The sequence below is a fragment of the Anser anser genome (genome assembly GCF_964211835.1).
Source record: "Anser anser genome assembly, chromosome: 2".
NCBI lineage: Eukaryota > Metazoa > Chordata > Aves > Anseriformes > Anatidae > Anser > Anser anser.
The window spans coordinates 36,327,684-36,345,132 of record NC_139721.1 but is presented as its reverse complement, the minus strand read 5'-3'; the positions used below and the strand labels follow the sequence as shown (position 1 = coordinate 36,345,132).

Below are 17,449 nucleotides of genomic sequence, written 5' to 3'. Positions count from 1 at the left end.
CCCAGCGGGCGGCGGCCGCGGCGGGCTGCCCGTCCTCGCTGCGGGGCCCGCCGGAGCCGCAGGGGGCGCTGCCGGCCGCCGGCCGCCGCTTTCCGGGGAGGCGGCGACGGGCGCGGAGGGCGGCCGCCGGTGAGCGGGGCGGCGGGGCCGGGGGTCGGGCACCCCCCCGGTGGTGGTGGTGGTGTGGGGGGGCCGGGGAGCTGAGCAGGGCTCGGGCGTCCCCGGCCGGGGGGCAGCGGGCCCTGGGCGGCCTCCCGGGGGGAGCCGCTGGGTGCGCGGCCGTTGCTTGACAACGGGGCGCCGCGCCGGGAGGGGGCTGCCCCGCAGCGCCTCAGGGTGCCCCGGGCCGGGTTTGGTTTGGTTTGCTTGGGTTGGATTTGGTTGGGTTGGGTTTGTTTTGGTTTGGTTGGGGTGGCAGCAGCAGGCCGAGGGAGGGGGAGAGGCGTTGCGCCGAGCTGCCGCGGTGGGAGAAATAAACCTCTTCTGTCCCCGAAGGTTTCCCCAAATCGTTTTCTTTTCGGCCCAAAAGACGGGTTCTGGAGGAGGTAAACTCTTAGGGCGAGAGGAGATAACTCGTGAGGCTTGCCGGCTTGATGCTTTGATCATTAATTCCCTTCCTAGTTACGAAACACGTTGTTTTTAATTGGAGTTTATTCGTGAGCATCCAGACTGTGGGTGTTTTGTGCTTTTTCAGATAAGAATCAAAAAGAAAGGAAGGTGAAAGATACACAAACCATCCTTCTGACAGCGAGAGGTTCTTCTGCATGCTACTCAAAGGGAGAGAGAAGCAGCCAGTGCTGCCTGGCCTCAGGGTTCAGGAGGCACGGGGGAAACTTTGAAAAATATTTCTGAGGGAAACAATTATGAGGCCATGTAACCTGTAAGTAAAATTACCGCACACGACATATAGTAGCTTGTTTAAAACACTTCACTTCCCTGCTGCCCTTGCTGCAGTTTATATGGAAGGGAATTGCCTCGTCTGGCTTTCCTGATGCACAAAATAGGCAGGATCTGCCTAAATAACATGGGCTGATTTCACGTCTTCTGCCCCACTTCCTTGAACAAATACAAGAGAAAAAGAAAGAGTAAAAAGGTGAATATTTCTTTAGGTGATAAAATATACACAGTATGCAAACAGATACAATACACGCAAAATAATACATATGCTAATAGGTGTTTTGAATGTCTTGAATGCAGACATACATTATTAATTGTGTTTGGGTGTAGATCCAGTATCCATCTCTGTTCAAACCTGACTTCTCTTGAATGTCTGTGTGCTTTCCGTTGCCTGGTGTATTTGATCAAGCTGAAGTCTATGTAGTTGACTTTGTGATTATTTGGAGTTGCTTTTATGAAAAATTCCAATTTAAAAGAAGTAAGTTATGAATACATGAAGTTATATCTTCTTGAAAGTTAAAATATATAAAATATTTGTCTTTTTTGGGCTTTTTCCAACAGCAGTTGAATAAATAGTATATCTAATGTAATTTTCATTCGAGTCATACAGTGTTTTGCAAGTGAAAATACAAATTTTAAAGATAAGCGAGTTCAAGAAAGAACTGACAGATCTATGCTGCCAAAAATCTATACTTTTAATAGTATTTACAGAATGCTATTTTCCAAAAAACATGAAAAATGTGTTGTTTGCACCTTGTGATGTTGAGGACGTGCGGTTTATTGTTAGGTTTTCACATGGTCTCACTTTCCCTTCTGCTCCACACGCATGCCCAACAAGCAATGCTTTCAAGCTTAGTTTTGAGCCTGCTACTTTTGCTAGTAATAATTGCAGGGGTCTAGAAATGCACACAGTCCATTCAGACACCTTGCTAAACTGAAAATAGACTTTTATTTTGAGGTGAATTGGTTTTAGGGTGGCAGGCTCTACCTCGGTCAGTTTGTGCGGTCATATGAGGCCAGTTTGAAATGAATAGTTCACTGTGAATTTAGCACAGTAGCCTCCAATGTAGTTCATTGTGTAACTGGGGACTGTGATAGCACTCTTTTCAGATAGAAATGTATAATTTTTAATTTTTTATTAGTCAGGATCTCTTTGCTTGGTACAGTAGGTCATAAAAATTTTTAATATTCAGTAAGATATTTGCTTATGTGCATTTTCTGAACTCAGCAATGTGTCACATTCAAATTGTCAGTGCTTTGCTCATAATATATAAGAAAAGGTCTTACTTTTTTCTTTCTTTTTCATTCTCTTTCAGTATAATACACCCTTTTCACGTATCAAAGTTTCCGCTTATGCATATTGTAGGAAAATGAAGCAGAAGGATGTAAGGCAAAACGTCTAGGTATTTTCTGAGACACATTTGGCCACTTTTCCTTGTTACTTAGCTGGTGTGCTGGACCAGCAGTGTTGTAGGTTTAGTTGTCTTAGTGTTCTTTAAGGCCTGGAGTTGTGAGCTTTCTTCACATCAGTTGAATGTGTAGTTCAACTTCAAAACACAAGGACAAAACGGTTAGGTTATTATATTGCTCTTTTGAACAATATGAAAAAAAAAGTGCAGAATGCTACAATATTCATTGTGTTCCTCATACTAGATAGAAACTATGCTGCAAATATTCCTTTCCTTATGTAATAGCTCAGATTAGGTTTGGTACTGTTCCAATACAGTGATTTAGAAACAGTTCTAGAGCTTATGAATGTTAGTGTAAATAGAGATTAAAAATTCAGACTCCAGAGTTACTGAGCCTTTGGGAAGTCTTTCTCACAGTGCCTCCTCCACGCAGTAATTTATTTTCCTGTTGGTGGGTAAGTGATGGCACCAACTTGTAAGTTGTTTAAGATGGCAAGTTGTTTTTTCCATTCAGAACAGGTTTTTCATTATTCTTATGTAACTTAATAGGCTAAATAAAATTCATCAGTGCCTGCAAACTTACTGTCTTTTAGATTTCTTTTATCTGTCATCACTATACAAAACTAATGAGATTAAAGATTTAGGACAAATCAGATGGGGAAATTTATTTTTGGATTTGCTTGTCCTGTATTACCACTAGGAGTTGTAAATAGGTTGTCCTAGTTCTGCCTCCTTTGTAACGTTAAATTTCATATTATGAATCAAAAAGAGCACTAGTGTAAGACACAAAGTTTAAAGCAGATGTATTCATTAGATTCAAGTAATTGCATATTAGCTTCATTTGTCTGCAGAAGTTCTGACATTTTCTCTTCATCTTACTTTTCATGGAAAACATTTATCTTACTCTCCCTGAACACATTATTGTATATTTTTCTATTTAGTGTCTTATTCTGCTGGGCTTTGTGTCTGTGTTTTTTTAATTTCCTTGATGTTCTTCCTGAAAGTGTCTCCTAATATGTTCTTATCATTGGCTTATTGCTTATTTCATATAATCTATAAGCTTTAGGAGATACTGAATTAGCCTTAATAAAACTGCTCTGCAGTCTGTACTTAGATACTGGATGTGAGGGGATTGCTTCCTAAGACCTTCCTAAGCCAATGCTAGAGTTGTGTGGTTAGCATTAGAAGGATGTAAGGGTCTTAATTTTCTTGTCGGCCTCATTGTTCCTTTAAGTGTGAAGAATATTAGATTTTTTTTTTTTTTATCCATAGGCTTAGTTTCACACGACTTCTCCAGTGGAGTTGGCGAAAATGCTGAGTGGAGATTAGGATGAGTGGGCTTCTATGCAGTGAATCTTTTTTTTTTTTCCCCCCCCATGGTTACTTATCAGAACTAGAAATACTGTACAACTGCATGCTAAGGCTGTCTAAACAAAGGACGTTTGAAGTCTTTGTGCATGCCCTAACTTCTGTGCCATTCCGTTGTCATTATTTCTAGTTGCATTGATTTTTATTATCAGGTTATCTAGAGGCAGCAATGTACAATAATAAAATGCTAAAATTTCAGCTCTGAAGAGCTTTCAGTTGCATAGGCAAGATGCACAAGTAATCGAAGACAGGTAATCAGCTGTTCCCCCAGTACATGTTTTATTACAGATGAGTGGCTTGTCTGATTATAAGGCAATGCTGAGGATATCCATATTACAATTATTGTAGAATGGTAGCTGTTTTTATTGCCTTTGCTGTTTTATTGATGCAGAAGGCACCAATACACTGTCAGCTCCAAAAGATGAGAGAAATATCTTCAGACATCAAGATTCCTGATTTTACTTTATTTATTTTTTTCTGGTGAAACATCAAGTAATATCCTCCACAGATGGGTTTCGTAAGTCTGTTGTTTATTTAACCCAGCCAAGATCTTAAGGCATGCAGTTCTGAGGGCAGTACAATATATACAGTATAACTTAACTACTGTCTTAAGCAACTGTAATGGAGCTTCAAGTTTCTGCTGTTCTGATGTAGATGCAATGTTCTTTGTCGTTTCTATTACCTTAGAAATGATGGCAGAAGATTTAGAAAAATTCATTGAAGATCAGAAGGCCAAGTTGGCACAAGATAAGGCAGAACTTGAAAATGATCCACCTTACATGGAAATAAGGGTAAGAATATTAAATAGCTTCACTTAATTTAAACACGTTTTGAAGGTCTTGATATAAGTTTGCTTTTACTGTGCTCTTGAAACTGTATTTGTTGTTAAAGTATATGCTAAAGATCTATCTAGGCAAAGCCATTTCTAATATAAATGCTCTGTATCTGCATTTATGTAGATTTTTTAAATTTATTTTTAATTTTTATTTTTACAAGTGGAAAAACTCTTGTAAATGCTTATTGTTCTTCCTTTTCCCTGCAGTGGAGTTGACGAGCAGGAAACTGCTTTCTGCCCACTCACAAGAATGGGTGGTGGGATGGAAGGTGAAAATAGTCTCAATATTTCTGATAAGGAAACTAGGAAATTATAAAAGTTAAATTATTTAATACAATCAGTTGAGCAAAATCTGTTCTTAGCATGATTTTCCTGTTAGAATGTTTGGTACCTAATGCTAAAGCTATAAAGATTTTATAATATGCAGATCATGGTTAAATTGTTTAATAGTGCCATTACTTGGCAAAAAGCTACATCGGAATTTATTTAGCTATGGCATCTCTTAAGTAGCTGGAATTATGTCATCTGTTTAAAATAAATAAATAAATACACTTTTGGGAACTTGTTGTCTCTTTTGTCTCCTGTTTGACTCAGCCTCAAACAGCTTGAGCTTTTAACAACAATTGTTTATTTCCTGTTTTTGTTTCATCAGAAGGTTATAGGAATTTCTTTCCCTGTGTGTGGGTAATACAAGTATTTTAACCTAATTATAATACTTTTCTCCAAAAAGATAATTCTTAGGGGGCTGTTGGACTTTCTGTATCTTTGTGTCCTCTACTCAGAGCAAGTTTAAGGAGAAAGAGCCTATAGTTTGATAAAGTCCTAAGCTATGTGATGGAAACATAGTTACAGGGAGCAGATACTTTCATCTTGCCCTGTAATACCTTGCAATTCTTTTATATTTTCAGGCAGAATGCAATACATCAATTCTTCCTCCACAGGAAACAGAGACAGTATGTGTAAGCTGTGAAAACATCGTGGAACTATAATTTAGAGTGGTTTATGACATGAAACTTAGTGAACTAATTCCTGTGTTATAGAGGAAAAACTTCTTTTTTTGATAGTATCGGTGAAATTTATAAGCGGTTTTGCATATTGCTATCCAACATTGCTTTCAATCTTTCTATTCTCAAGTGCTAATAATTATGTTAATAATGTTGTTTTCATGTGATATTTCTTTCACCTTGTGATGATGCAAACTTTTTTTTTTCCAGAATAAGGAATCTGAGAAGCTTTCTGAGACTAGCAAAATGTTAATCTCCATGTCTAAAGAAAATATACCTCCAAATAGTCAACAGAACTGTCCTTTAGGTATAGTATATAATTTTTTGTGTCCTCAGGATTTAAATAGCATTTGACTACCTTTGAGAATTTTTGGAAGGGAATTACTGCTTTGGATTTTTAATTATAAGAAGTTCATTATAATTGAAGTGCTTACGAATTCTTTATTCTTCCAAATGTCTTGGGATTGTGTGGCTTTTTGTTTTTGTATTTAATTAGTTTTTCTGAGATTTGAATAAGGAAAACATGCCAAATACTTTTTTTTTCCTTCTTGTAAAGGTAGCTCCATTTAAAAAACAAGACAAAAAATTGGTTGCTCGTCTAAAGTAGATAATCTGTTTCTTTCCTGTTACGTTTTGGGTACTTGGAGCAAAAGCTGTGGAAGTCCATCTTTCATACGGACCATCCGCTCGCTGCCAAAGGGTTCTTTCTTTCTCTGTGCTTTGTGCCAGGGAAGTAAAGATGCCTTTTTTTTCAGCCTCGAAGCTTAAGAGGCCTACTCCAACTTGGCTAAAATAAACACAGTTAAACTAATTTTTCTTTTAAATGCTAAATGCCTTCTAAACTTCTAGGCATAGAGTACTAAACTGTTTTTGTTGCTTTTGTAATAGGAAAAAAAAAGTTATAATGTAGTTGTGCATTATCCAAGGAAAGAATAAGCACTTAGTTTTGGTTGAAGTCTGAACTAGTGAAATGTTTGGATTTTTGTGGTTGTGCTGTGACCAGACAGTTTAATCACCGTTTTCTTTAAAAATATATATTGTTCCATTTTCTTTCTTTTCTCTGTGTCTTTCGTGACTTCTGTTTGAAAATGTGCGATGGTGTTCATTTCTCTATTTTATTCTGTATTGCGCCAGCCTTGCTTACTTGTCAAACCATCTCCTTTCTGTAGGCACTGCTACTTTTCCTTTGTTACAATTGTAGCTCAGGTTTGTTCTGACAGCTTTTGTGTATCCTCCTTGTTGCATGACAACTTTTCTTTCCTATGTAGACACTTTGTACCATTAATTTCCATGCTGTATTTCTGGTGTAATTCTGCAGCATCCAGTAAAAGATTTCCTTTTATTTTAAAGAACATGTGTCAATGGGTATTTGATGTTGTTAACATAATGCCAATCTAATCTACCTTTTAAATAAGTTCTCCTACTACACTTAATGTTATGTCCCTTCTATAATTTTAACAGAATTTGTGACCAGAAAAGTGCATGTCTTAATTTAAAAAGGGAACTTGAATGTGTGAATCTGAGGGTCTGAACTGGTGTTAGGTGCAATAAATAAAGCAATCTCTTTTATGAAGATGTATAATTGGAGTTTCCAGCCATCAGCAAGGCAAGCTCTTCTAAAACCTTTACAGGAAAAATTCACTAAAAATGACCTGAAATGATAAATGAATATTGCTTGCTGCCAGAATTCATAATCGATAGACTTGGTTAGAGGACAAAACACTTTAATAGTGTCTACCTCGCGTTTTGGGCAGTTTTATTTTGATCAGCAGGTTAGTCCAGGTGGTGATATTTCTTTGCTTAGCTGTGGGAACATACGATATGGAAAACAGAACACAGCAGACAGTGCTCTGCTTTTGTATGCCAATGGCTGTGACAGGCCACTGTGTATCAGTTATACTAGTTTAATATTAAAATAATTTTATCTCTTGTTTGAGGCCCATCATAACACACATCATGGTGTGTGTAGTATCATAAATTGGTTTTAATGTTGATATCTAAATATGTTAATGCACTTACAATGAAATATTACAGGTGAGGGGCATTCAAGTGATCTTAAATGAAAAGCAACAAGTAGGTATTGCTGTAATAATCACTTGGACGCTGACCACGTTGGGTTATTAGTGGATTATTGTTAGTGTTATTGGCTGGTTCTGGATTAAAGCAATGTAATTTCCTTTGGGTTAAGTTAGACAGGGGCTTGTTCCGTGTTACTGCTCTAGTTCTAACAGTAGATTTGAGAACCTGGCAGAATTGAGTGGGGTCGTTCAGCACGGTTAGTTCTCAACATACTAAATGCATGAAAACTTTTACATGAAAATGCATTTGAAATCTTAACTTTTTCCATAAAAAAAAAAAAAGTCGTCAGTGTGAGTATGTGCAGTTAACAGAACGTGAAATAAATACAGTAAATAGAGTAAATGAAAGCAGGAAACTATTGAAAAGTAAAATATCTCTTCTAACAGAACCATTCAGATAGAAACGCATACACATTTAGGATGAACATTTGTTAACTGGAATATTTTTGCCCTGCTAGACTGATCTCACTGAAGTTTTTGAAGTAGTTAGTTTTCAAGTATCTCATAAATCACTGCCCATAAGTGCCATCTCAGTGCTTTCCAGGTGGCCAAACAAAAAGGTCTGTTGTAATAAAATTAACAGCTTTAAACCATCTTTTGTTCGAATACTTCAAGTATTTTAATCAAAGCACCTGCTTCTCACTGTTTTTTTTCTTTTTTTTTTTTTCCCTGTATTTCACTGGCTTCTTTGAGGTTACTGAATGAGTCTTCTCCCTGAGATGTTAGTATCTTTTGATCTTCCTTGGTTTCTTATAGTTAATCCCAAAACAATTTATGTGTAAATAAAAGGCAACAGGACGTAGCTGAAAAAACATTTCCATTTCTGTATTCCATTCCTTTTTATACTTCCCCTCCTTTTTTGAGGGTCCAAATGTTTTTTTTTTTTTTTTTTAACTGAAACTCTTGTCTACCTTATCTGCAAAATTAGGAGTAAAATGACTTGAAAGTTGGAGAAGAAGCTCCCATGCAGATTTTGGTTAATAGTTGAACTCTGAAAGCACTGTTTCAAAATTGTGTATGACATATTTAGTCAGACATTAGTTCCCTTGGTTCTACAGAACAGCAGGCTGACTTGAGAGGATACATTCTGACTTAGCTGAAACTGTCTCAAGCCAGCTAAGCATATTTTTACTTAATTCAAACTTTTATCTATTTCATTAGCAGGGGGATTCCCAAGCTTGCAATATTTAGCATTTAGATGTCTTTTTTACTGCACAGACACTGTTTAATGCCATAGACATTTAAAATACTGGAATCAAACAAATTTCCATGAAGTAAATTGGGACTGATAAACCTTGAAAATTCCTCTTTTCCCTCTCGCTCCGTGCTATTTGTTTTACAAAGACCACAAGAAGTAGAAATGTTTTCAGGGAAACAACAGGCAATTTAAAAAAACAGTTGCAATCTGTTTCTTGTGTGGTTTTCTGGAATTCACTAGGTGTCTGTGGGGAGTGGTGAAACTTTCGGCAGAAGTGGCCTTCTCGAGCAGAGGGTATTTCTTATTAAGTAGTCCAAAATGTATTTTGGGAACAACAAACAACTTCCACGGCACTGTATTTTAAGAGGACAGCTATTACAAGACCAGGCAGTAACCTTGGAAAAGTACTAAATATGCATTTTGGGCCTGTTACAGTAAAAAAACACTGAAGTGGGGAGATGTGAATAAAGGAAGCCACACAGATTCCATGTGTTTTGTGCTGAAGGAGCAGCTTGTTGCTTTTTGGTTGTTGAGTATGTTTTATCTTGTGTGATAAGCAGTGCTTAAAATATCAGAGTAATTTAAAAAGTAACATATCAAAAGAGATTCCTTTGAAATATACATCAATAAAAGAAACAATGTAAAATAGCCCAAATATTGTAGATAGTTATGTTATTTGTATAGATACCTTATTCAAATTATGTTGTTTGTTTTTTAGTGTGGATAAAAAAGTGCAAGGATTAGAGAGAAAACTAGCATCCAAAAAACCAGTTCTTCTAGAATGCTTTCCACCTAAGTAGTCATACAGAGAAGATGTTTTTTATTTCAGTTGTTTTATAATTTCTGGCTGTATATTTTTTATTGCTCATGTCTAACAAAAATCCAGATGTATCTTTTGCGTTAAGTGCTTTGTATTGATACCAAATAGTATTATAATAATATTTAAGAGTTAAACTTTCAGGTGACTATGGCTTGAGTTTACCTCTTGGAGAAGAATATGAACGAAAAAAACATAAACTAAAGGAGGAACTTCGGCAAGATTATAGGCGATATCTTTCTCAGGTAAGGGTTCTTGTCTGATTGCCTGAGTTTAATGAGTCTTTTACAATGACTCTCTCATTTTAATTGAATAAAACAGAACAAAATTGTGGAGAATCTTTATAAGAAGTCATTTGTTATGAATGATGGCTGCTTTTGAAGACTTTTTGAATAAAAGTAATTTCAAAATGTCAGCACTAGGAACAGTTACGTATTTTAGTCTTCTACAGGTCTCATTGCCATGAGATTACGTATTACATAGTGCATTTTATTCTGAATTCCTTTATTTGTCTCTTTACTTCTTCTGTAGTTTCTTTAGAATTTAAAATATCATTTGCTACTTCCTCAAGTACTTATGTATTCTATGGTCTGTAATTCAGCTAAGAATATTGCTCTAATCAGTGTGACTCCATTTCCTGGCTTCATTTCAGTTTTAGAAATAAAAGAACTTTGATGCTCTGTCTTAGCAGAACTTATTATATGCAACAATAGTAATTTAAAACTGAAATGGTCTGTATGAAATGTCATAATCTTGGGAATATTACGTATCGCTTCTTAATGTACCAGATCTTAGTGAAACAGGAAAAACAAATCAGGAAGCAAGTAATTTTTGTTGTTTGAAAATGCTTATTATCAGTGCCTTCATTTCTTAAAATGAAAGAATGGATCTGGTTTAAGAAAAGAATTATTTATTGCAAATTCAAATATTCTTGAATAAAAGACACTTGTTGAATAGTATCTTTTCCCTGACTTTTAGGGTATTTCACAGGCAAAAAGAAAGGTAGGGTGCCTGCAATATCTTGTTTTTCTTTTTTTTCTTTTTTTTTTTCCTTCAAATTAGTGGCTTTTTGCTTTGTTTGATAGCTTCATGCTCTTTGAATTTTAAAAAAATTCATTACTTTTTTGTGCTTTGTGTATTTGTGTGCTCTGTAGTGATTAGTTGTGATTAACAGCATTGTTTGCATTGTGCAGAATGATTGCTTATTTATTATTTTCCATTAATATGATTTAAAAACACTTACTGATTTCTCTTTTCCTTTGCAATTGCTATTGTTGCTATCTAATGCTGACTATACAAAAGTTTGTTTATTTTAGTGCACTTTCGCTGCAAGGCCTATCCTATCGTATATTAGATAGAAGTTCAGATACACATACTTCAAGCTGGAATAAAATAATAAGCTCTCAAATATTATAATGCCATTGGAATGAGAGTTAGGGCTTTTTCCTTCACTATGAAATCTTGTCAGTGGTGCACAGGAAAGCAGTGGAGCCAGTTATTCATCATCTAGTGGTTCAGAATGCTAGAATGAAATACCAGAGGCACATCTTTGTGAGCTTCTTTCAATTACAGTAATTCTGTTGTATATCGTTACACAGTCATATATATGTTATTAACTTTCAAATTTTTAATGTTGTGTGTCCAGGTTGTTCAGATTAAGCAACTTCAGTAAAGGACCAGGAGCTAGTGTGGTAGAAAAACAACCTTCTGGTTTTGTTTTTTTGTTTTTTTTTTGAGCTATGAACAACATGCCTATGATAGAAATTAACTATATTAGCACGCACTGGAATTCCTGACTAACAACAGCAATAGCAACATTAACTGGCTTCTTAACCTTTAATCAAAATGATGCTTACATAATTGTTGCTTCTTGTTTAATCTGAAACTTCAGGTTATTTTCCAGATTAGAATATTGTGTGAAAACCTAAACTGTTTTATAATTCCCACCAAAGTATCCAAATAGTATCATTTTTGTGTTGACTTTTAGTATTTTATTCTCCTCTAAACCTCAGTTTTACAAATTTGGGTATACAAGCTTATTATTTTTTTGTAAGCTATGAGATAATCTATTTCTTTTTATTGCATAGAGAGTGAATGCAACTCTTAGCAGCTCTCACAGTGATAATATTTTGATTAGTAACTCGTTTAGTTGTGCTTATGTAGAAAATGCAATTTCCATATCAGTTTCTGTGTTTTGGCAAATACCTTTTTTTAACACCTGAGGTAATCTCTACAGATGTTTGAAGTATGAAAAGAGTTATGGGGTAGAGAGGATTACCGTTCATTTATTTTTTTCTACTAAAAATAACTTAGTTCTCCATATTAATTTAGTTTTCTCTGTGTTTGAATATTTGCATGGTTATTAAATCCCTTAAATCTTCTAATGTGCAGTTGTGGAATATAATTTATAGTGACAAGGCTTTGCACTGGAACAGGTAGAGCTCTTACCTGTTTACATGCGTGTAAGCTTCCAGGCTAAGTTCCAGCATAGATAATGGAAGGAAACTTCCATTCTAGTGAAATGCCATAACTAACACATTCCCATCATCGGGCCATGCCACAGAAGTAGACGATCTTTTTATTAAATGTAATCAGATTTTATAAAACTTTATTTGATTGACTGAGAATGGCCTGAGGGTTCTTTTAGTAAGTGAGTGGTGTACGAAGGAATCACTAGACCTTGAAACTAAGGATGTGTTCCAGTATCGATAGGTGTTTGGTTTGAAAGCTGGTATTTTGACTAGCTGTACAAGCCCTGATTCCAAGCTGTGGCCTGGGGAGCTATGCTGATCCACAACAGTGTGTTCAGCTGGAAGGTCTGTTCTGAAAGTGTCTGGTCCACAAGGAATGGCAAGGTTTGGTGATGGATCATTATTATGAAAAGTTTGGCGACTATTGTTGTAGAAAACAGATAGTGTTGATATCTATATATCAAGTGGTGACTGTGCTAATATTAGCATGGATTCCATTTGTTAAAATAAGAGGTAGGTGTACATCTTCTTAAGTTAGAGAAGTCAGTTTTTCATCTTAAGTATGGCAATGTCTTGGAAAATTCCTCTAATGCTTGTAATTTTACCCCAAAAATCAGTAATTTTTTGAATATCTCATACACAGACTATGTAATCCTTGTAATAGTGTATTAACAAAGCCATTCGCTTTCCATATTCCTTCACTTCATTTGTCTGTGCTGAGAGCATCCCGTGTTTTCAGAATGTGAAGGTCATCAGTCTTATCTTCATTAAATTGATCAGATATATTTCAGAAAATATAATTCTTAGCAACTATTTAGCAATAAAATTTGGTATTTTAAAATATATTGAATGATGATTATTATTTTTTTAACATAGAAAAATTACCTGACTACTGGCGAAGTAGATCCTTATACTCAGGGATTATCTCTTCCTATTGATGAACGAAGGTCTGCTAAGGTGAGTGCTTGGAGGAAATTAAGCTGTGTATAACCTGAAAATGATCCCAGATGTTTTAACTGTTACACAAAAATTATTTTCACATAAGATTTTTTGGTTTTACTCTGTTTTTATAAGTGAATATTTTTGGAGGTCATCATTAGAATACTTTTCAGAAACATAGTCTTTAAATTTTGATTTTTTTAAATACCTATCAGGCTTTTTTAATCCTAGGATACTTCTACTTTAATTCGTAGATAACTAATTAGATGTGTAATTCTATGCTGATATCAGCTGGAGGTTTGCTGCTTCTAATTCATACTTACAGAGCACTTGCTGTGTTGAAAAGCTCTTGTTCTTTATCCAGCGGTCCATATTGATCAAATAAAAGACATTGCTCTTATGATTATGTACACTTTTCTAATTTGTTACTCTTTGTACTGCAGCCTGGGGATAAGATCAGTTTTCTACAGTGATATTACTGTCACTTCCTATCAGAACAAAAAGAAGTCTTCTTTCTGCTATATCCACCCTGTTTTGATTTCTTCCTCTGCACACATCTCTCTGCACAGTACCTGCTTAATCTTGTGTCATTTTTCTTCTTGTACAAATAAATCCAAGAATCTAAATAAAAGGTGATCTTTTATTTCACATATTGCCTTCTGTTAATATAGGTCTCTTCTCATTTTCTGTTTTTCTTTGAGAGTACGTGTACGGGTGTGTTTTGAGAAAAGCACGTTCTCTCTCTGCATTTAGCCCTTTTTGATCTCCCTGAGATTTCTTATCAGTTTATAGTCTTGTTTTCCTATGTTGGAGAAGGATATCAGCCAGAACAGTGTCTCTGTTGGTGGAGGTTAGTTACGAAGACGCAATGTGCATGTGTGGAATTTATTAACCTCTGATCCATTCTTCTGATGCATGGTATGATTCTGTGAAAGCCTAAATCAGTCTTACAGGAGTCACTCTGCTCTTTCTGCCCTCACACAGTTTGCTTTATATTCCCTTTTCTGTTCTTGTGCCTTCTTGGAAATTGATCCAGGAAGTTGAATCAGCAGAAACATCATAATTTATTAAATTTTTTTGCTGACTCAGTTTGTAATGATCAGGCAAACTCCAGCTGAGATGCAAGAAAAAGAGAAACTGTTTCTGGACGAGGAGTGGACTGTTGTGCTTTTAATCTATACTTATCTATTTTTAAACCTTCGCTGCTTTGGAATTGCATTCTTACTCTGTGTTTGGGGTTACGCAGTCACTGTAATACAGCACATGACTTGTTAGGGAATGTGCTAGTCCTGCCCTTGCTGTGCTTATTTGTTCTTTCTGCCTCTCTTGTGCTGGCAATAATGTTTGACCATATGAGGAGCCACGTGACAGCTCAAACAAATGAAAGCTACTGTTATGAAAAAAACCCAAATCCCAAAATGTATTAGGGTTTAAACAAGGGAGGCAGCAAGAATGAAATGCCCTGGAAAGGGGAAGCATGCATTTTTGTGCCAAGCTTATGCTGAGTTTAACTTGGCTTCAAGTTCTTCTGAACTTTGTGTTAACCCTTGTTGGCATGTGTGCCAAAACAGTGAACAATAAAGTATCTTTGATTAATTTTGTGGAAATTAAAGACACATCTGGACTTTGAACATGTCTGATCTTTGGTTTTATATCATAGCTGTTTGACCTTGAGTTGAGATTTTCTCTACAAGCACGTTTTATCCTCTTTCTCCATTTATTTATTGCTGTTGTAGAAACTAAAAGTTGCCAGAAGATGTCACACTGTGCCCTGCTAAACAGTTAGTGTCTGCACAGATAATGATTAGAGGCTAACACTTGCATCTTTGTTTTCTGTACTTGGTAAAATGTGTGGTCACACAGTGTACTGAATTTTCTGCTGACTGTTTTTGTAAGCTTTTAACCTTTTGAAGACAATGCTAGTTTCTCAGCTGTGGAGAATATCCCTCGGGCAGCTTTCATAACTGTCCTCAGATTTTACATTGTCAGTGTCAGAAACCCATTAGACACAAACATTGAAATGAACCAGTTTTGGGGAGCGTTGGTCTTATTTGTAAAACTATTACTAAGCTGGTATTTCTGTGCTGATGAAGGTATAAATTCTTTTTATTTGAAATCTGTTCATGGGAAAGTAAATTTATATATAATGTTGAAATGCATTTTATTGGAAAATTCTGCAGTAGAGTAGAGGGTGGTTCATAATATTGTAATATAATTCTCCTTTTCCTCATTCACATGATGGTTATACAGGTTGGAATTAGGTAGTATAAGAGATGTCCCTTGCTCTGAACATGAAGTACTAATATGAGCAAATAATCCAAATTAAAGTTTGTTCTACCTGAAGACTTGTGTATTTCATTTTATATTATTAATGTACAATTCCTGCATATTTTTAGACTTAAGCAAGCTGTTTATAATGTCACCTTGCAAAAACAGCTAATAATTCTTGCACAAGGTGAAGGGATTGATTTTTTTCTTTATTTTTTTTGTGTTTTTGACAGTTCTTGCACTCAGCTTAACTGATTATTTAAATTTGACAATTCAAACTATATCCTAAGCTCTAATTGACACATCTTGTCCGTACATGTATTCGTTGTCTTGTTTTAATTGAGTGGGGCAAGTGACAACTAATCTGAACATAAAAAATAGTAGGTTTTAAAATCATCTGTAAATACATTCATATTCACAGTTAGAAATTAACTTCTAATTTCCAAAGAACTAAGGCTCCAAAACAATTTTGGAATAGATGTAGCAGGAGGAAACCTACCTGGTTTTAAGATGCAACTTGATACCCAGTGTTACTGGGGACTAGACTTCATGTCTAGGAAGCTACCTTCTGCTCTGGAGATCTCAAATTAAGAGCAAGTACTGTGTTCTGATAATGAACACCCCACTCCCCAAAGCAATTCAAGTCCCATTTGTACATTGCAAAGAAGGGGGAGGGGGTTTACAGCTTGCTTGTATTCATTTAATACAGTACTGTGAACTTAAAAGCTACTTCTCAAAGTGCAAAATTATGATTTACTTCTCAATGCCTGTCTTAGGAGAAACTACGGCTTGAAAGAAACAAGGAGTACAATCAATATCTCAGGGATAAAGAAGAATGGAATGAAAAGATAAGGAAATTAGGGAAGAAAAACACAGAGGTAATACAATTCTACTTATATTGATACAAAAGAGAGCATAAATGATCTTGTTGGTTGTTTTATCATTGACTACAGCATATAAAGTAAAATAAAAGAAGCAAAGAACATTGTTTAATTATGCTACAGTTTTATGGATGTATCTAACAAGTTCTGGTTATGAGCTATGCAATAGAGTTCTTGATTCCTTTAGTCATGTCTGTCTGGTAGAAGAGTGCTTTCATTCTCAGCACCTCTGAAGGAATTCCCCAGATTGTTCTTGGTGGCAAAAGTGATGGCCAAGGAAGCTGTCTCTTAGGACAAAATACCGAGCCCTGCACAGTGCTCCTCAGCTTCTTTTGTAGCTGCCTTTTTCTCAGTCCGTGTCCAGTCCATGAGAAAGCAGGACAGATGCTAGCTGTCCAGTATGTGGTGCTGTGCAATTGTGAATCAACTAAAATGTCTTTACTCCTGAATATAGACTAAGCACACGCATAATTGAACTCAGATTCTGAGCTGAGGCCATTCATTTGTATGTTGATGTGTTACAGTGCCAGTGACAGATTTCTCTTCCAGAGATTCATAGGTTATAGGCACCCATGAATTTGCCACCATTGCCTCATCCTTATCTGTAAGCTTTTCTGTGTGCTTTGTCAGACATGGAAGGGAAGTTCAGACTAAACTTTGTCTCCCTTGTTTCCCCCCTAATAACTCAAAATCTCAGGTGGAGGACATGTAAAGGTGTAGCTGTTCTTACCCGCAGCCCATTTGGTGTTATTGCTACTGTTAAGCTGTAAATAGGTGCGTTCTCTGCAAAGAGTTGTTCTGGTAGAAGAGACTAGTACCTGCATCAGGTGCTTGGTAGCATCTTAGAGGTTTACACCTGCTTGTTGAGATGTCGCCTCAAACTGAGTTTAAATAATTCAAATAGCAGAGACCTACTAAGCTGAATTATCCTGACTGAAATAGATGAGTTTGACCTGCAAAAACATCTTGGCCCATGGATTTTTGGGAATGGTATTTTCTAGCAGGAGAGAAGTGGCAGGTTGCTGGAAGCTTCTTTAGTCATCACGCATGGATCTAGAATGGCTGAATCAACTAAGGCTACGTAGACTACAGGAAACAAAGTGTAGGTTTAGTTAATAAAACATTTCAGCACACTTGTTGCAAACTTAAAACCAATTATTTCAAGAGACACATACATCTGCACAAGAGGCAGGACGTTCAAATATATATTACTTCTTACCTTCTGGTGCAAGTCAAGTTGTGCTGTGGAGTTGAGAATCTCAGAGCCTGGCTTTCACTGCTATT

At 36.2% G+C, this 17,449-nt stretch overlaps 1 protein-coding gene across 5 annotated transcripts in view; it reads left to right on the top strand.

The window, feature by feature from the left end:
- The first annotated feature begins 5 nt into the window (after positions 1-5).
- CSPP1 (centrosome and spindle pole associated protein 1) overlaps positions 6-17,449 on the top strand; it is a 60,509-nt gene continuing 43,065 nt past the window's right edge. Inside the window, exons 1-8 of one of the 5 annotated variants that reach the window (XM_083824155.1) lie at positions 6-129; positions 695-880; positions 4,362-4,465; positions 5,724-5,820; positions 9,751-9,851; positions 10,585-10,608; positions 12,954-13,034; positions 16,061-16,162. In XM_083824155.1, the coding sequence (XP_083680281.1) occupies positions 4,364-4,465; positions 5,724-5,820; positions 9,751-9,851; positions 10,585-10,608; positions 12,954-13,034; positions 16,061-16,162 (507 nt within the window). In that variant the 5' untranslated portion in view covers positions 6-129; positions 695-880; positions 4,362-4,363. The other 4 variants (XM_083824157.1, XM_083824159.1, XM_083824158.1 and 1 more) reach the window with 4 other exon arrangements.